Source organism: Myotis daubentonii, chromosome 15, assembly GCF_963259705.1.
Source record: "Myotis daubentonii chromosome 15, mMyoDau2.1, whole genome shotgun sequence".
In the NCBI taxonomy this organism is placed as follows: domain Eukaryota; kingdom Metazoa; phylum Chordata; class Mammalia; order Chiroptera; family Vespertilionidae; genus Myotis; species Myotis daubentonii.
In genome coordinates, this window is record NC_081854.1 from 8,607,276 (window position 1) to 8,627,951 (window position 20,676).

Genomic DNA, 20,676 nt, shown 5'->3' on the forward strand with positions numbered 1-20,676 from the left:
CCGCCCCGCAAAATGGCCGCCGCGGGGCTCTGCCCCGCAGGGCCGCCGCTCACTGCCCCGCACCGGCCGCACTCGTCACGTGACTGTGCAAGCAGCACTGCCCTTCAGGAGCTGGTCCTGGCGTCACGCCCCCCGCCACCCGTGCAATCACAGTATAGGTGTCATTCATTCATCCATCCATTCATTCATTCATTCGTTCATCCATCCATTCATTCATTCATCCGTCCATCCACCCATCCATCCATCCATCCATTCGTTCATCCATCCATTCATTCATTCATCCATCCATTCATTCATCCATCCATCCATCCATTCATTCATTCATCCATCCATCCATCCATCCATCCATTCATTCATCCATCCATTCATTCATTCATTCATTCGTTCAGCCATCCATTCATTCATTCATCCGTCCATCCACCCATCCATCCATCCATCCATTCGTTCATTCATTCATCCATCCATTCATCATTTGTTCGTTCGTCATTGCAATATTTTCAGAAGGTTGGGGCGTGGCTTGAACCTTCCAGGGCAGAAGAAACATCCAGCGCACAACAGAGAGGAACAGCAGAGGCCAGAAATACCATTCATTGAGGTAGGACACCTGGGATGAGGAAAGCCAGTGAATGTTTATGTGAAAATAAAAGAAATCTTAACTTTGCCCTGGCCGGGTTGGTTCAGTGGGTAGAGCGTCGGCCTGCGGACTGAAGGGTCTAGGGCTCGATTCTAGTCAAGGGCACATGCCCGGGTTTCAGGCTCAATCCCCAGTAGGAGGCGTTCAGGAGGCAGCCGATCAATGATTCTCATCATTGATGTTTCTCTCTCTCCCTCTCCCTTTCTCTCTGAAATCAATAAAAATATTTTTTTAAAAAAAAAAAAAAGAAATTTTAACTTTGAAAGCGGCAAAACTAATCTCCAGTGAGAGATTGGATGGGTACAGGCAGGGCGGGGCCCCAAGAGGCTCCCTGGGTGCCCTAAATGTGCCATATGTAGGTCTGGGTGGTGATTGCTCGCTATACACATATTTAAGAATTCACGCCCTGCCTGGTTTGGCTCAGTGGGTACAGCGATCTGGGTCCCATTCCAGTCAAGGGCACATGTCCAAGCTGCAGGCCTGATCCCCAGTAGGGGCCGTGCATGAGGCAGCCGATCAATGATTCTCATCATTGATGTTTCTACTCTCTCTCCCTCTCCCTTCCTCTCTGAAATCAATAAAAATATATTTAAAAATAAATAAATAAACCTTCACTGAACCGTACACATAAAACGTGCACTTTACTATATGGAAGTTATTACATCTCTTCTGCAAATAAATAATAATAAGGACAGAGAACTCGGATTTGGAAAGTAGGCTGGGGTCAGATGATGAAGGGTTTGGGCGAAAAAGAGAAGGGATCTGTGTCCCAAAGGTGGCTGGGAGCCACGGCAATAGAAGATTATCGGTGTTCAGCCTAAAGTAACCAGGAACATAGTCTGATAAAGTCAAGTTTATTGGACCCATTGCAACAACGGAGCCCGTGCAACAGCAGCCACGGAGCATCTTGACACACGAGGAGAAGGTAGGGTTGTAGAGTCTGAAGGAAGGGTGGGATGTAGGTGACAGCTAGATGGTGGGCTCAGAGCAAAGCAGGCTCAACATCAGGCGTGGACTGTGGAGGACCAGGTGGGTCCTGCATCCCTCCAGGGTCCTGTACCCTTGGAAACGACAAGATGAATGGAGAAGTGTATTGCTGGGTCCAGAATCCCTTGGCAGCTCTGCACCTCGGTTGAAAAATCAAGGCTGCTACTTTGTGTCAAACGGCTTAGATCCGACAGGTGAGAATGGGCTGTTTCATGTTTACTGATGGAATTTCCAACACTTCATTATTTTATTTTATTTTTATGTTTTTATTGATTTTTAGAGGGAGGGGAAAGGAGAGGGATAAAGGAAACATCAGTGAGAGAGAAACATCATTGATCGGCTGCCTCCTGCACGCCCCTACTGGGGGGTCGAGCTCAGGAATTGAGCCCCTGACCTCTTGGTTCCTGGATTGATGCTCAACCACCAAGCCACACTGGCCAGGCCCTTCATGATTTCAGAGAACAGTTTCTCTGTGAGTAAGAAAACATGTCCTTGGGAGAAATGATGTTTCCTATTAACTTTGAAGCTGCATTTTTCTGTGACTACTGGAGGCCCGGTGCACGAAAATTCGTGCAAGAGTAGGCCTTCCTTCTCCTGGCTGCTGGCACCGGCTTCCCTCTGGCACCCGGGACCTGGGCTGGCTTCCCTCTGGCCCTGGCTTCATCAGGAAGGACATCCGGAATGACATCGGTCTAATTAGCATATTACCCTTTTATTATTATAGATTATTTGAACTCAGTAAATTAGTTCTCCCTCTACCTCAGTAACAGAAAAGGGAAGAAAGGGTTTCATTGCAGCCAGAGACCTCTAAGCAGTACAGCTGGTGACTAGAGGGGAGAAGACTTTTTAGATAATTCCGAAGTCAAAATTGTTTACAATACGAAAGATGCTATATTGAACCTGTGTAGTCCATCTCCAACATGGGCCCCAGTGAGTCTCATCTCCAGGTTTTCATACCCCTTCCACGCCGAATAAGACTGGCCAGTGTGACTAACAGGGCACTGTGAAAATGACAGAGTATGACTTGCAAGATTAGATAACAAGTCACTGCAGCTCTGCCTTGCTCTCTCTTACCGTAAATCACTAGCATTAGAGGAAACAGAGGCCATGTCGTGAAGGCACATTAGCCGTCATCTTCTAGAGCAGCGGTTCTCAACCTGTGGGTGGCAACCCCTTTCACAGGAGTCGCCTAAGACCATTGGAAAACACATACATAATTACATATTGTTTTTGTGATGAATCACTATGCTTTCATTATGTTCAATTTGTAACAATGAAACTGGGGGTCACCACAACATGAGGAACTGGATTAAAGGGTCGCGGCATTAGGGAGGTTGAGAATCGCTGCTCTAGAGAAACACGTGTCTCAGAACCAAGTCCCCAGCCATGTGAGTGGGCCACTTTGGAAGCACATGCTACTGCCCCAGTCCAGCCTTCGGATGACACCTGTCCACACCAGCACCCTGACTGCAACCTCATGAGCTCTTAAGCCAGAACCACCCAGCTAAGCCACTCATGGATTTCTGACTCTCCGAGATGGTGTGAGATAATAAACGTGTATTGTTGTTTTAAGCTACTATGTTTGGGGGCAATTTGTTACACAGCGATAGATAACGAATACAGCCAGGATAAATTAGCCTATCTACAGATGAGGAGGTCAGAGGCCAGAGGTCAGAGGCAAGTCCAAAGTTGTACAACAGGTGGGATTTGGGGGTCCCAGCTCTCCTTAGACATCTTAAAGCTGAATCGATCTCTCACGCTGTCAAAATTATACCAGTTTTTCTGGTTAGCTATTGCCATGTAAGAAATAAGGCCAAAGCTCAGTGGTCTAAAACAACAGTCATTTTATTATCTTCCATTGGCCTATGGTTGGTGACATTGGGAAAGGCTTAGCCTGGATTTGATCAAGATCTGATCAAACACCTGTTTTCATGGAGCCTGACGGCTTTCCACATGGTTTCTTCGTGTGGGATACACTGGGCTTCCTCACCGCTTGGTGGCTTCAAGGAAGCAGAACTGCTTGCATGATGGCTGAAGTTCAAGAGGATTCCAGCTCACAAGGAATTACATACCTTTCCTGACCCAACCTCAAGTCATCCAGCGTCACTTCTGCTGTGTTCCAATGGCTACAGGTGAGTCATGAGCCCACTCAGTTTCAAGGGAAGGGGGACGAGACTCCACCTCTTTTTTTAAAAAAATATATATTTTATTGATTTGTTACAGAGAGGAAGGGAGAGGGATAGAGAGTTAGAAACATCAATGATGAGAGAGAAACATCGATCAGCTGCCTCCTGCACGCCTCCTACTGGGGATGTGCCCACAACCAAGGCACATGCCCTTGACCAGAATCGAACCCGGGACCCTTCAGTCCGCAGGCCGACGCTCTAACCACTGAGCCAAACTGGTTAGGGCGAGACTTCACCTCTTAATGGGGGAAGTGAGTGGAGACAGGAGACATCTTTGAAAAATATACGGTGGCCATAGCAATCCAACTGCGTTGGCAAAGGCTAATGTAACGGGCATAAACAACACAGAAGTTTATCTCCCTCTCATGTCACAGCCCAAGACTAAGCAATCCCAAGTGATATTAACAGTGACCAACGTTCCAGTGTCAGGAATTATAATGGCTCATTTAATTGTATGTGCCAACTTGACTGGGCCAGGGGGTGACCAGAACCTTATTCTGTGTGTTTCTGGGTCCGATTAACATTTAAGTCGGCAGATGAGCAAAGCAGATGGCACTCCCTAAGGTGGGCGGACCTCATCCCATCCGCTGAAGGCCTGAATGGAGCCAAAGAGCTGACCCTACTCTGAGTGAGAAAGAATTCTTCCCGGACGCCGTAGCTTTCTTCCTTCAGATTCCAACGGAAACATTGGTTCTTTCCGGGTCTTGAGCTGCCAGCCTTCAGGCGAGAGCTACGCCACCTTGCCCGGCCTCCATAGCTCAGCGGCTGAGCATCGACCTAGGAACCAAGAGGTCACGGTCAGGGCGCATGCCTGGGCTGCGGGCTCGATCCCCATTGTGTGGAGTGCAGGAGGCAGCCGATCAATGATTCTCTCTCATCGTTGATGTTTCTATCTTTCTCTCCTTTCCTCTCTGAAATCAATTAAAAAAAAAAAAAAAAAAGAAGAAGAAGAAGAACTACATTACCAGCTCTCCTGATACGGTATTCAGGCCTTCGGACTTGGGCTTGACCTAAACATCAGCTCTCCTGGGTCTCGTTGCCAGTTCAACCGGCAGATCTTGGGGCACGCTGACCTCCATAGTGACGTCTTCCTTCTGTCCTTCTAGCTTTTGGCTCCACCATCCACATCACAGGGCTTCCATCTCACAGGGCAAGATGGTCCCGCCAATGCCCAACACCACACCCCACTCCAGCCGAAGGAAGGGAGGGGTTAAGGGGGAGGCCACGCTCCTTGCCTTTGAAGGCCATGACTTAGACGCGGCACACATCTCTTTGGCCAGAAGCTATTCACAGGGCAAGAAACTAGTTGTGAGAGAGCCAGGGAGATGTCGTCTTTAGCTGTGCAGCCAAGTCTCCAAGGTAGCTTTCCTATCACAGGTGAGTGAGTACTTAGGGGACACCCAGCCATCTCTGCCACACAATTAAAAGGCTGAAACTCGCCCTGACCGGTTTGGCTCAGTGGATAGAGCATCAGCCTGCGGACTCAAGGGTCCCGGGTTCGATTCAGGTCAAGGGCATGTACCTTGGTTGCGGGCACATCCCCAGTAGGGGGTGTGCAGGAGGCAGCTGATCGATGTTTCTCTCTCATGGATGTTTCTAAGTCTCTATCCTCTCCCTTCCTCTCTGTAAAAAAATCAATAAAATATATTTAAAAATATAATAAAATAAAAGACTGAAACGAAGCCCTGACCGGTGTGGCTCAGTTGGTTGGAGCGTCGTCCTAGGCACCAAAGGGTAGCAGGTTCGATTCCCGGTCAAGGCACATACTTGACCGGGAGGCAACTGATTGACGTTTCCCTCTCACATCAATGATTCTCTCTCTCTCTATCTCTCCCCCTCTCCCTTCCTCTGTCTCTAAAATCAATAAGAACATTTTAAAGAAACAAAACCAAAAACTAGTATCTTAAAAATAAAGAGGCTTCAGGGCATTCTTTCCTTGGCCACAGTGACTGGCAGGACTCTAGATGATAGTGGCTCTGCCAGCCCAGGTGCCAGACTTCTACTGATGAGAACCCTCAGCCAAAATATAACACTTGTTATGCCCTGGCCAGCGTTGCTCAGTGGTTAGCATGTCGACCTGTGCACCATAAGGTTGCAGGTGCAATCTCCATCCCCCCACCCCCCCCCACCACACACATGTTGGGGCGCGTGTGGGAAGCAGCCAAGCGATGTGTCTCTCTCACATCAATGTTTCTCCCTCTCCCCCCGCCCCCACCTTCCTTTCATTCATTCTAAAACACAATGGAAAAAATATCCTCACTCCTTGGATAAGGATGAAAAATAAAAAATAAAATAAGAAACCTTGTTATGCTGAGATTTGGGGGGTGTTTCTCACGGCAGCATAACCTAACCTATACTCACTGCTATAGAAACCGGGAAAGTTAGCTCTTGCCTAAGAGCACAGAGTTCATCCTAACGCCCGACTAAGCACCTCCTTATAGCCCACTCACTGCAGGTAATTTGGGTGGGAATGACCTCACCCCTGCTGTACAGAGGGCATGGGACCCAGGCTTTACTAACAAGCCACTGAGAACCCCCTGAAGGCAAATCCCTTCTTTCCCATGGAAATGTCTCTCTGTGCCTTAACGGAGGCCTGAGGCTGCTAGAGGCCAATATGGGAAAGGCCTGACCTCCAGGCGAAGGGCCATCAGCTAATATTATTTGTTGAGAACATGCTGTCTGCTATGGGCTGTTCATCCACCGCCCCTTTAATCCTCACCGGAAGGTGGTTAGTACTATCTCCCCTGTTTCCTGAGGAGACAGACCAACAGGTGTTTGCTCCAGGAGATGTGGGAAATGTGGTCCTGACCCCGCCTTCCTCCCCCTCCTCCTCCTCCCTCTCCTTCTCCTCCCCCCTCCCCCCCCCCCCCCACCTATTCTCTAGTCCAGCGATTCTCAACCTTCCTAATGCCGCGACCCTTTAATACAGTTCCTCATGTTGTGGTGAGCCCCAATTTCATTGTTACAAATTGAACATCATTAAAGCATAGCGATTAATCACAAAAACAACATGTAATTATATATGTATTTTCTGATGGTCTTAGGCGACCCCTGTGAAAGGGTCGTTCGCCCCCCAAAGGGGTTGTGACCCGCAGGTTGAGAACGGCTGCTCTAGTCACTCTTTTCTTTTCCATTTATTATTTTATTTTTTTTTTGCATTTCTAACTTTAAAAAAAATTTTTATATATATTTTATTGGTTTTTCACAGACAGGAAGGGAGAGGGATAGAGAGTTAGAAACATCGATGAGAGAGGAACATCCATCAGCTGTCTCCTGCACACCTCCTACTGGGGATGTGCCCGCAACCCAGGTACATGCCCTTGACCCGGAATCGAACCTGGGACCTTGACGCTCCATCCACTGAGCCAAACCGGTCAGGGCTTTAAATTTCTTTATTCAGTTATTACATTTGTGTCCTTATCCCCACATTACCCCCCATCCCCCCCCACTCAGGCCCTCACCCCCCTGTTGTCTGTGTCCATTTCTAGTCGCTCTTTTAAGGGTGGGCTCGCTCCAGCTCCCACCAAACCATCACCACCAGCCTCTCGGTGGAAACCACGTCTTTGTTCACTGAGGGCTGACATCAGCGTCCGTCTTGGGGGAAGGTGACTCCAATAGCCCTCCTCACCTCCTCCAGGATGTCGGCCAGGAGCTCGCTCTCCGCCAGGGGAACCACAGGGCTCTCCTTCAGGCCTGGGGGAGAGCGCAGTTAGAAAACCCCTCCTACTCACGCCCCCAAGACCAGAAAGAACTGCAATTCCCAGAATCCCACGGGACACCGTCATGCATGGTTCAGGCACAAGATGCCCCAGGGGCCCCTGGGAGACGTAGTTCTAAACCGCTGCTTGAGTACTGGGGGGTGGGGAGGGTCCCTCCTCCCTTGCCGGGCGTGCCCTCCCACCCCCCACCCCCCACTCCCCCGCCTGGCACATCCTTACCCTTCCGCAGGCACTCCCGGACGTGCCTGGCCTCATAAGTCATGCCCGCTCCGTTTGTAAAATGGAACTCCTTGCCTGGGGCTGGGGGCAGCGGGAACTCCTTGCGCTCGCCCTTTACCACCAGTTCTGTTGGACACCAGCAGGGGTCGAGGATCTGGGGCGAGAAAACAGGTGGCCTTACTGCCCTCACCAGCCAGGCGGCGGGGCTCCTGCCTGCTGATGCTCGGGGCTTCCCTCCCTCACCTGGTGGTCAAGGGCTGGCTGCCCCCTCTGCATCCGCAGGGAGGCTGGAGCCCCCAGACCTGGTTGCGGGGAGTGTGAGTCTCATCTACCTAGCAGCCTGCATGTCCCTGTCCCCAGGGGCAGTTCCCTCTCGAAAGGGATGCTGGAGCCTGGAGCAGATGCTCATCGTCCCATCTCCACTTTGACACCACCCAGCACCTTCCTATCCACGGAGACTTCCTATTAGCTCCAGAGCCCGGGGGCCTAGCTTTTTTGCTTTTTTATTTTTTTAATTGATTTTTACAGAGAGGAAGGGAGAGGGATAGAGAGTTAGAAACATCGATGAGAGAGAAACATCGATCAGCTGCCTCCTGCACACTCCCCACTGGGGATGTGCCCGCAACCAAGGCACATCCCTTGACTGGAATCGAACCTGGGACTCTTCAGTCCGCAGACTGACGCTCTATCCACTGAGCCAAACCGGTCAGGGCCCTGGGGGGGGGGGGGGGGGCCTCGCTTATTCCCAGACCCAACTCTAGGCCGAAATGGAAAAGCAGAGATGCAGCTCGGGCAAGGTCCAAATCCTTCTGCTAAGAATAGGATTTCTTTCCAGCAACTTGGCCAGAGGCAGCGCACGGAAGCCGCTCTGTGGTTACCCCTGGATCCTGTCCTGGGAGCAGTTCCAAAGGTCACCGCTGCCCTCTAGGCAGGGCTGATAAGAGCTGGTTTCTTATCAGGACGGAGGGTTTTTCACAGGCCCACAGGTTCACCTCAGGAAGGAGCCTGGAGGTCCAGACCCCATCATCACATGGCCTGCTGGTTGAGGGTGGGTTTCTTAGCAACCGTGGGAAAAGACTGGTTCCGCCCACATCCAGCGCCAACAGCCTCAGATGGCCCAGTCCCGTGCTAAGGGCCCGTCCCAGCTCGGCTGGCCGCGCCTCACCTGGGCCATGCCCTTGGTGCCGCTCACGTAGGCCGTGTTGGGGAGCTGGGCGGTGATGCTGCAGGAGAAGCTGCCGTGGACGCCCCCTGGGTACTGCAGCAGCACAGTCACCGTGTCGTCCACACCTGGGGAGAGGCACGGGTCAGGGGCAGGCCTGGCCGCAAGGCCCGCCTGAGCCACCTCGGGCAGGCGGTCTCGTCTCTAATGCGGCAGCGATGAAAAAGTTATGCTGAGATTTGGGGGCTGGCATGGACGACCCCTTGGAGGAACCCCGGAAACAGTCGTGGTGAGGGAATGGAGCCGCACCCAAAAGGCCGCGTGCGGTAGGACTCCATCTGTGTGGAATGTCCAATATCTGGCAAACCCGCAGAGCCAGGACGTAGGTTGGTGGTGGCTTAGGGCTCAGCGGTGTGGGAGAATTGGGTTATTTATTGTTTTGTATTTTAGTAATAAAAATATTCTAAAATTGGTTCTAGTGATAAGTGCATAACATGGTGACTACACTAAAGCCGTGGGGTGATCCTCTCTCTCTCTCTCTCTCTCTCTCTCTCTCTCTCTCTCTCTCTCTCTCTCTCTATATATATATATATATATATATATATATATATATATATTGACCTCAAGGAGGAAGGGAGAGGGAGAGAGAGATAGAATGCAATCTGGGCATGTGCCTTGACCAGGAATGGAACCATGACCTTCTGCTCCACAGGTTGATGCTCAACCACCGAGCCACCCCAGCTGGGCTGCAATGATACACTTTAAATGAATAAATTGTATGGTATGTGAATTCTTTCAGTGAGCTGTTACCAAAACACATAAACAAATAAATGCTAAAAAAAAAAAAAATCAAAGAGACTTTGCCTCTCTGAACTTTAGTTTCTTCCTCATACATACTTGTTGTAGAGGCGTGTGAGAATCCATTTCCTCGTGTCTAAAATGCATAAAGCACTGAGTCTATTGGGGTCAGAATAAGAGAGAGGAGAGCATTAGTGAAAAGTTAAACAGCCCAGCCAGCATGGCTCAGTTGGTTGAGTGCTGTCCCATTCACCGAGAGGTAGCAGGTCCCATTCCCAGTCAGGGCAGGTGCCTGGGGTTGTGGGCTCCACCCCCAGGAGCGGGCATGGGAGAGGCAGCTGATCAGTGTTCCTCTCCCTCTCCCTTCCTCTCTCTCTAAAATAAATGAAAACACTTTTTTAAATGCTTCAAAAAGTTAAACACAGTACAGTACCAGCCTGGTTCTGGGACCATCGGACACGCAATGGCCGGAAGAACCTATTGAGCCAGTTCTCTTTGGACTTGGACGGGCCCAAGTTCTAATTCTGGATCTGCTGTGTGAGCCTAGACAAGTCACTTCCTGTTTCTAAACCTCAGTTTGCTCATCTGTAAAATGGGGACAACTGTAATATATTTACCTCAGGGAGATCATCCTATCTAATAAAAGGCTAATATGCAAGCTGTCCCCTCGGGAGTTCGACCCACTGGGAGTTTGTCCGCTTGCTATGACATGTGCTGACCACCAGGGGGCGGCACGGAAGGAAGGAAGGAAGGAAGGAAGGAAGGAAGGCCCCGGCCGGCAGCTGGAAGGCCCTGATCAGCCTGATCACTGGCCCAGCCTAGGGACGCCCCACCCCATAACAAAGAAACAATTTCCGGAGGATGAGGCCCAGAAATCAGGATTTTAAAAAGATTCCCAGGTGATTCTAATGTGCAGCCGAGGTTGAGAACCACTGACCTCCTAGCCTAGACCAGTGGTCGGCAAACTGCGGCTTGGCAAACCGCGGCTCGTGAGCCACACGCGGCTCTTTAGCCCATTGAGTGTGGCTCTTCCACAAAATACCGACTTCTGCTCATGGGCCACAAAGTTTCAATCGCACTGTACGTGCGCGCCCGCATATGGTATTTTGTGCAAGAGCCACACTCAAGGGGCCAAAGAGCTGCATGTGGCTCTCGAGCCGCGGTTTGCCGACCACTGGCTAGAGACCATCCAGCTCCAGTGGCACAGCTGCCGATGGCCGCTGCATGACTAAGACCAGCAGAAGAACCACTCCAGCTGAGCCCAGCCCAATGGCCAACCCACAGAATCACAAGTGAATAAATGATTGTAATCTGAGGTCACTACATTTTGGGGTAGTTTGTTATGCAGCAGAGGCTAACTGAGACAACCCCAAAAATAATAATCCTTTGTATTTACGCACTGCTTAATTTGCCTCAACAGTTACTTCATTAACTTTTTATAACAACCCTATTACTGAAATTTTACCAGGAAGTTGTGGAGAGCGGCTACAGCGTTTGGACAGGCTCAAGCCTCAGACTGGCGAGAGGGCACGGTCCTCTTGCGGCAACGCCACATACAAGTCCCAGCTTGGAGGGCAAAGCCCGCCCAGCACAATTATAGCCAAAGCCTGTGGTTGTGAGCCTGACCTTATGGCCCGGCCCTCTGGTCCTAGGTTGCTGAGGGCTGTGGGCTGTGGGAGGTGCGGCAGGTGCTGCCAAAACAAAACTTGGTAGAGTTCTCAGGTGCATGTAATTAAGTAGATTTGAAACTCAAGAACATTGTAAACACCTTGACCACTCCCTTGTTTTGCTCTGACTATAAAATAAAGACTCGGCTTACAGGCTGTGTCACGGTTCCCTCATCCAGGCGCGGTGATCCACCTGGCCCCAGCGATATTCTCTTGTCTGTTTTCTTTCATCCTTCACCGCTGCCCCCCACCCCCACTCAGGTTCACCACTGGCCGAGCTGGACGCGGTTCAGTAAGTAACTAATTAAGACTCAGAGAGATGGAGTGCCTTGACTAAGATCACACAGCAAAATCCCAATACAGAGCCTGACCATACTTGATCCTTTAACTTCTTGCAGGACATTTCTTCAGCAGCCTCGCCTGGTGTTCATGGGCTCGGAGACTGATTCCCAGGTCAGCGCACCCAGGAAGAGCGGACCACTCTGATCACCACCGCACAGTCCAGAACAGACCATACCTGTTTCATGGCGCCTTCCCAGGGCTGAAATCTTCTCCGGCTTCTGCCCACCAAAGACCATGGAGATGAACTGGACGCAGTAGATACCAATGTCCAGCAGGCCACCGCCAGCCTGGGCCCAGTCTACGGCCCGCGGTACGTGAGTGAGGTCTTTCCCAAATTCTGCCCGAGCCACGCGAAGGTCCCCCAGAGTGCCCTGGGCCAGGGTAGCCCGCAGAGCCTCTACGGCAGGAAAGAAGCGGGTCCAGATGGCCTGAAGCCCACAGCGGGGAGAAAGCGGGGTGGGAAAGGGGAGCGGAGGGGTCAGGAGTCAGCCAACCAGTTCTCCCTTCTGGGGTTCAGTCTTCTTTATTATTATTATTTAAATTATTGTTTAAAGTATTACATATGTCTCCTTTCCCCCTTCATGGGGTTCAATCTTGAAGGGGTACCCACTGTGACCCAGTCTCCAAACTAGACCCTCCCCCTTCCTTCCACAGCCCATCAGTCCCCAAGTTGTGTCCTGCCCGACTCTGCCCTCTCCCCTGCTCTTGACACCCAGGTCCCCAACTCCAACCTTGTCCTTTCTTTCTTTCTTTTCTTTAAAAATATATTTTATTGATTTTTTACAGAGAGGAAGGGAGAGAGATAGAGAGTTAGAAACATCCATGAGAGATAAACATCGATCAGCTGCCTCCTGCACACCCTCTCCTGGGGATGTGCCCGCAACCAAGGTACATGTCCTTGACCGGAATCGAACCTGGGACCTTTCAGTCCGCAGGCCGGCGCTCTATCCACTCAGCCAAACCGGTTAGGGCCAGCCTTGTCCTGTCTTATCTGTATCGTTACCCCAGTCTCCCGATGTTATGGGCTGAATTCTGTCCCCACCAAATTCATGTGGCGGTCCTAACCCCCCCGTGCCGCCCAATATGAGTGTATTTGGTGATAGGGTTTTTAAAGAGGTAATTATAAAGAGCCAATTAAGTTACAATGCGGTCTTGAGGGTGGGCCTGGATCCAGTAGGACTAGTGTCCTTATAAGAAGAGATGAGGCCCTCGCTGGTTTGGGTCAGTCAATAGAGCATTGGCCTGCAGACTGAAGGGAAGGGTTCAATTCCGGTCAAGGGCACATGCCCTGGTTGTGGGCTCGATCCCCAGTAGGGGGCATGCAGGAGGCAGCCGATCAATGATTCTCTCTCATCATTGATGTTTCTATCTCTCTCTCTCTCCCTTTCCCTTCCTCTCTGAAATGAATACAACTATATTTTTTTTAAAAAAAGAGAGAGAGAGAGAGAGAGAGAGAGATGAGGACAGAGGCAAGACCGTGTGAAGACAAAGGGAGAAGATGGCCGTCTCCAAGCTAAGGAGAGAGGCCTCAGGGGAAGCCAGCCCTGCTGACACCCTTATCTCAGACTTCCAGCCTCCAGATGTGCGAGCGGCTACAGTATCTCTGCTGTGTAAGCCACACAGTCTGGCCTTTGTGATGGCAGCTCTAGCGAACCTCACGCCCCGCCTCCCCCTGCAGTCCGTGTCCCACATGGCCCCAGAGGGGTCTTCACTTCTCCTGGAGCTGATCCAGCCTCCCCACTACCCGGCCCCCCTCTCCAGGGCTCCCCATCGCCGGATTTCGGCTCCCGTTTGCCGGCTGTGTGTTCTGGACAAGACACTGTGCACAGCTTTTACATCATGAATCCTCCCCAAGGTCCCTGCCAGGTAGCTGTCCTCATGTCCATTCCACGCGTGAGAAAACTGAAGCTCCGCTGAGTCATATTTCTTGCCCAAGGTCACAGAGCTAGGAACTGGGACACTGGAGTCCAGAATCGTCTGACTCGAACGCCAGGAATGCTGACTAATCCAGGATCAAGTTCATACTAAAGACACGAAATCTGCCCATGCGGGTTTTCTTTAAACCTTGCTTCCGCTTCCCCCATCTGGCCTGGTTACCTGTGCAACTGACTTTCCCTGGGAGGCTCAGGCCAGTCCCTCCCTGTAGGAAAAGCTCCTTGACCGAGCCCCAGACTGGGCTCTCTGTCGACTGCCCGCCCAGCGCTAGGTCCACAAGTCCACGCAGCTGGGCATTGGGCTTGCCCATTTCCGGGACCACAGCCGACCTTGAACTCCTTGAAAACTGAGCCTGCGTCTTACACCTTATGAGTTTCCAGGCCCTAGGGTCGGAGGTGGCACACATTAGGGGCCAATAAAAAAAACGAGGCAGCAATAAACTCACAGAATGTTGGCGCTGGCAGGCACATTGCAAACCAGAGGCCCTGAGTCACCCTGATAAATGCTGGCCGCTGCTCGGGCATGTGGAACGTGACGGACTGGGAGGCTCCGCAGCGGTAGGCAGGCGTATGCCGGCTCCGCAGGGCGTGGGGAAGTGAGAGGCAGCTGTTGCTATTACTGTCAGAACCTACAAGGCACGAAAGCCCGAACAGCCGGGCCGGCGTGGTTCCGTGGTGGAGCGTCAACCTATGACCCAGGAGGCCACAGTTCGATTCCCGATCAGGGCACATGCCCGGGTGGCCGGCTCGATCCCCAGTGTGTGGGGCGTGCAGGAGGCGACTGATCAAGGATTCTCTCTCATTGTTGATGTTTCTATCTCTCTCTCGCCCCCTCCCTTCCTCTCTGAAATCAATAAAAATATATTTTAAAACATAATAAATTAAAAAAAAACACACACCAGCCCTGACCGGTTTGGCTCAGTGGATAGAGCGTCGGCCTGCAGACTGAAGGGTCCCGGGTTCGATTCCGGTCAAGGGCATGTACCTTGGTTGCGGGCACATCCCCAGGAGGGGGTGTGCAGGAGGCAGCTGATCAATGTTTCTCTCTCATCGATGTTTCTAACTCTCTATCCCTCTCCCTTCCTCTCTGTAAAAAATCAATAAAATATATTTTTAAAAAAACACACACCATAATATTCCTTAACACTAAAATAGCCTCTAGGGACCATGAGGTGGCCATCTTAACTCCGGCTGCTCAGGCCCTGTGGCAGCCACTAGAATCACTAGCAATCTGCAAGATGTCCGAGCCGCCTGGGTACATCCGAGCCTGATAGGGGCAAACTCTAAGAATGCCCGTGGCTGAGGGCTGTCGGTGATCCTCGGTCCCGCCACCTCCATCCCCGGAAACCCACCCAAACGGAGCCCACCGCCACCCTGTGCCGCCTTCACTGCTGGCATTAGAGCGTCTGACAAAGGGTCCTTCAGGCAGCCCTGGTCGCCAGGGGCCCAAAGCCATGCCTCCCGCCCATGAACGGTGTTGCCTGAAATACACTTTTATTGATTTCAGAGAGGAAGGGGGGAGTGGGATAGAGAGAGAGAAACATCAATGATGAGAGGGGATCATTGATCGGCTGCTACCTGCACGCCCCCCACTGGGGATGGAGCCTGCAACCTGGGCATGTGCCCTTGACCAGGAATCGAACCGTGACCTCCTGGGTGTTAGGTCCACGTGCAACTACTGAACCACACGGGCCGGGCCATGCTGTGGTCACCTTAACTCGTGGTCAACCCCTCCCGTGTGTCCCTCCAAAAATGCCCACGGGCGACCATGGTTAGTGAAGGCAGGCAGCTGTCTGGGATGTTGGAAGAGCCGCTCCATTCTCACCTCCATGAGGAAGAGGCCTCGGGCTCGGGCCTCTGCCACCATCTCTCGCACTTCGGCGGCGTTCACGCCCATTGGCTTCTCGCACAGGACGGCCTTGCCCGCCGCCAGGCACAGCAACACGGCGGCCTTGTGCTGTGGGTGCTGGGTGCCCACGTAGGCCACCTCTAGGGTGAGAGGAAGGGGATCAAGAGATCGGAAGCCCCGCCAAGTCCCCTAGGCTCGCCTCCAGCATCCAAGGAATCAGGGTGCCCCCACCCCCCAACCTGGACCAAGCCCTACGGCCTTGGTCAAACCCTCGTCCCCCAGAGGAAGGAGCTAACCACTGGCTACCATCACCCTCCTCTCAGATCCTTGTCGCCCCTGCAATGACATGAAATCACTGAATCCTCACAACACCAACTGGGAGATACTAGTATTTTACCGTTTTAGTTGTTGTTGTTGTTTTAAAATATATTTTTATTTTTTAAAATATATTTTATTGATTTCTTACAGAGAGAAAGGGAGAAGGATAGAGAGCTAGAGACATCGATGAGAGAGAAACATCGATCAGCTGCCTCCTGCACACCCGCTGCTGGGGATGTGCCCGCAACCAAGGTACATGCCCTTGACCAGAATCGAACCCGGGACCCTTCAGTCCGCAGGCCGACGCTCTATCCACTGAGCCAAACCGGTTAGGGCTAATGTATTTGTATTGATTTCAGAGAAGAAGGGACAGAGAGAGAGAAACATCAATGATGAGACTCACTGATCGGCTGCCTCCTGCACGCCCCCTGCTGGGGATGAGCCTGCAACCTGGGCATGTGCCCTGAAACCCTGACCTCCTGGTGCATAGGTCGACGCTCAACCATTGAACCACGCCGGCCGGGCCGTTTTGCCCGTTTTAAAAATAAGGAAACTGAGCCCAGCTGGTGTGGCCCAGTGGTTGAGGGTCCACGTATGAACCCCGAGATCACGGTTCAATTACGGTCAAGGGCGCATGCCCAGGTTGCGGGCTCCATTCCCAGTAGGGGGCGTGCAGGAGGCAGCCGATCCATGATTCTCTCTCATCACTGATGTTTCTATCTCTCCCTCTCCCTTCCTCTCTGAAATCAATAAACAGACATATTAAAAATAATAAAAATAAAAATAAGGAAACTGAGAAGGGCAAGCAGAGGAGGAAACCCCAGACCAAAGCCCTGCCTAAGGCCCGTCTCCCAGCCGAGGTCCCTCCCCAAGTCCAAAGGCGGGGCCCATCCCGCGGACCTTGCACCTGCGGCGGAGCACCTGGGGGCAGCACCCCCCTTCTACCCCCCGCCCCCCCGGCGCAGGTCACTTACCCACGTCCGGGTCCTTGGCCAGCTCCTCGTAGGACCCGTAGGCCTTGGGGATGTCATGTTTCCGTGCAAACTCCTTCGCGCGGCTCAGATCGCGCGCCGCTACGGCCACCACCTGAGACACACGTGGGAGACTCGTGCTGGGAGGGAGGTGATGGAGGAGGCCGGGGGGGGGGGGGGTAAGGGGGGGGACAGGAATCACACTCCCAAGAAGGGGGAGCGGGAGTTTGGTCCTGGGGCGGGTGACCGGAGGATGGACACTGGGGTCCTGGGAGAGCGATCGGGGCACGCGATGGCCAAGCCCCCTGCTCGCTCCACGCCTTCTCTTCGCAGCCGCTCCGACGAGGACCCTCCCACGCCGCACGGAGCTCGCGTTTGTAAGTCAGGAGTGGAGAAAGGAGAGAGGACGGAGTCCGTTGCTTCCCTGCCTGGAGGACTCGGCAGTCCGAACCCCAACTCCCTCCGACCCGGAAGTCCCGGCCCCCGCCCGCCCCGCTCCAGGACCCCGGGGTGTGGGGGGCGCACCTGGTGCTCGGAGCGAGGCAGCGCCCGCAGCACCGTCGTGAAGTCGCTGCAGATCAAGCCGGCGGACACGATGCCCCAGCGCAGCGCCATCGCCGGAAGCCGCGGTGCCCACACTCGCGACTTTCCCACGCGGGAATTAAGGAGGCCCCGACGCCCCGCCCACCGGGGGGGCGTGGCTCCTCTCTCCGCCCCCATCGCCCCTACGCCGCTTCTCATTGGCCATCCGGCCTGCGCGCCCCGCCCAATGCCAAGAGGACCTTTAATCCTAGCGTCCCCATTGGAAGAGCGTGCCGTTGGCTCCGCCTTGGGGGTGGGGCCAGGAACACCTAGCAGCCGCCTCTGGACCTCCAAGCGCAGGACAAGTGCGGGGCGGGGGGGGGGGGGGGGGGGGGGGACCTTTCTTCTCTGGTCATGCTGATCCTTGGGGCCTGTTTCCTTTCCTACCCACCCCGCGCACCCCAATCTTTTGCTGAGAAAGTCGCGCACCCTTAGGCATTGTCCACAGAGAGAGGATAGCTCTAGCCGGTGTGGCTTAGTGGGTAGGACAGCCCGCAGACGGAAGGGTCCCGGGTTCCATTCGGGTCAAGGGCAGGAACCTCGGTTGCAGGCTCCATCCTGGCCCCGGTGGGTCAGGCGCGTGCGGGAGGCAACCAATTCGTGTCTCTTTCTCTCACATCGATGTTTCTCTCTCTCTCTCCTCCCTCTCTCTGAAATCAATCAATAAATATATTTTAAAAATCAATGGAGCCGAAACCGGTTTGGCTCAGTGGATAGAGCATCAGCCTGCGGACTGAAGGGTCCCGGGTTCGATTCCGGCCAAGGGCACATGCCTGGGTTTCGGGCTTGATCCCCAGTGGGGGGCGTGCAAGAAGCAGCCAATCCATGATTCTCTCTCATCATTGATGTTTCTATCTCTCTCTCCCTCTGCCTTCCTCTCTGAAATCAATAAAATATATATATTTTAAAAAAAACCACACACACACAGAGAGGACAGTAATAGCAAAGGTGGTAATAATTGCTAATATCCATAGAACACCTGCTGTACCCAGGGCCCCTGGTCCAAGCCTTACTTTCCCTAATTTCTCCCCAGGGACCTGCGCACCAGCTTCTATGGCCCCCCGTTTACAGAGGGAAGCGGACTCAGCGCCTCCGTCATTCTGTTCGAGGCCTCACAGCCAAGATAGGAGACCTGCAAACTGGCTGCCTCCAAAGACCATGGTTTGAGAAGCCGGGCTGCAGAGCTTCTGAGCCCCGGAGCCAGGCCGGCATGTTCCCAAGCCCTCCTCCCACTTCCTGGCTCTATTGCTTTGCAGAGCGGTTTCCCTCTCTGAGTCTCACTTTGATTTCAGAGAAGGAGGGAGAGGGAAAGAGAGATAGAAACATCAATGATGAGAGAGAATCATTGATCGGCTGCCTCCTGCACGCCCCCTACTGGGGTTCGAGCCTACAACCTGGGCATGTGCCCTGACTGGGAATCGAACCCCGGACCTCCATGGGATGACGCTCAGTCCACTGAGCAACCACAGCTGGGCCTGAGTCTCACTTTTCTATTTTGAAAAACAGAGGTCGCAATAGAGAGCTAAGAGGATTAACAGCTCTGGGGTCTAGTAGGTAAAAGATAACAAATGATTATTCTCAATTGGCAAAGAGCTGGCCAACTTCACCCACAGCGAATTAATCCCTTTCCCTTCCCTTGTGGACATTTAATTAAGACCTGAGTTTCCCGTAGGGACTCACAGGCTCCAAGCTCACACAAACTACTGAATAAAAATATGAATGGATTGCACTGAGTACACAATATCATTACTGGGGGTGGGGGGAGAGGAAAAAAGAATTTTAAATATTTTAAATTGATATTTAGAGAGAGAGGCAGGGAGAGGGATAGAGAGATAGCAACATTGATGAGTCAGGAACATCATCGATTGGCTGCCTCCTGCACGCCCCTCACTGGGGGTCGAGCCTGCAACCCGGGCATGTGTCCTGACCAGGGATCAGAGCAGTAATCTCCTGATTTCTGAATCGACATTCAACTGCTGGGCCACCGCAGCCGGGTGAAAGAAAAAAGAAAAGAATTTTTTTAAAAAATATTTTACTGATTTTTTACAGAGAGGAGGGGAGAGAGATAGAGTCAGAAACATCTATCAGCTGCCTCTTGCACGCCCCCTACTGGGGATGTGCCCGCAACCCAGGTACATGCTCTTGACCAGAATCGAACCTGGGCCCCTTGAGTCCGCAGGCCGAAGCTCTATCCACTGAGCCAAACCGGTCAGGGCAAGAAAAGAATTTTTAAAAAATGGATGCCCCTGGATATTTATTCTTCACACAAAAATCCGTGTACAATGTTCATAGCAGCTTTATCTGTAATAGCTCAAATCTGAAATGACCCGTGTCCCTTATCAGCCACTGGATAAGCAAACTGGTACACAGGTATAATGAAATGCCGCTCAGCAACGAGAAGGAATGAACAATTGATACAAGCAACAACTTGAATGGACCTCAAGGGCATTATGTAGAGTGACAAAAGCCAATTTCAAAGGGTTGCATGGTGTAGGATTCCCATTGACATAAGTTCTCCAAGTGACAAAGTTAGCGATGGAGAACAGACAAGCCCCCGCTGGGTAGGGTTTGGGGGAGGGGGGCGATGATTTAGGGGTAACATGGAGTGTCTTTGTGAGAACGAACAGCTCTGTAGACAGACTGTGGTGCTGGACACTCAAACCCTCACGTTCGATAACATTTCTTAGAGCTCTGAGTGCTGAGGACATGAGTCAGGCCCGAAACTGGTTACATAACAGGAATATCAATTCCCGGCCTTCAGGACGCACCACAGTCACCTCAGATGTCACTGGGGGAAGCTGGGTGTCGGGTTCAAAGGAACACTCTGTTCTATTCTTTTGCAACTTCTTAAACACGATTTCAAATAAAAACTGACAATTTAAAATTGCTGGCAGGCCCTAGCCGGTTTGGCTCAGTGGGTAGAGCGTCGGCCTGCGGACCGAAGGGTCCCGGGTTTGATTCCGGTCAAGGGCGGGTATCTGAGTGGCAGGCTCCTCCCCGGCCCGGGCCCCGGTCAGGGCACCTGCAGGAGGCAACCGATCGCTGTGTTTCTCTCACATCGATATTTCTCTGTGTCTTTCCCTCTCTCTTCCATTCTCCCTAAAAGTCAATGGGAAAATACCCTCGGGTGAGGGTTAAAATGAGGGTATGGCCTGGCCCAGGGATTTCCATCCCGGGCAGAAGATCTGTGCCCCTGAGAAGCGCTCGGAGCTGTGCCCGAGAAGACACACGCAAGGACATGAACGGCAGCGTCGGGTGTGATCGTCAAAATTGGGAACAGCCATCGGTAACAAAACAACGACAAATAG

The 20,676-nt window shown here is 52.4% G+C and overlaps 1 protein-coding gene across 1 annotated transcript; it reads right to left on the bottom strand.

Annotated features, from left to right (window-relative positions):
- Positions 1 to 7,376: 7,376 nt before the first annotated feature.
- Positions 7,377 to 17,461, bottom strand: DHDH (dihydrodiol dehydrogenase). Its single transcript, XM_059665923.1, has 7 exons — positions 17,312 to 17,461; positions 16,790 to 16,901; positions 15,474 to 15,637; positions 11,890 to 12,142; positions 8,911 to 9,035; positions 7,746 to 7,899; positions 7,377 to 7,500 (listed from the first exon to the last, which is right to left on the bottom strand). Exons 1-7 carry the CDS (start codon positions 17,399 to 17,401, stop codon positions 7,391 to 7,393), a joined length of 1,008 nt encoding a protein of 335 aa, XP_059521906.1. The 5' UTR covers positions 17,402 to 17,461; the 3' UTR covers positions 7,377 to 7,390.
- Positions 17,462 to 20,676: the final 3,215 nt, after the last annotated feature.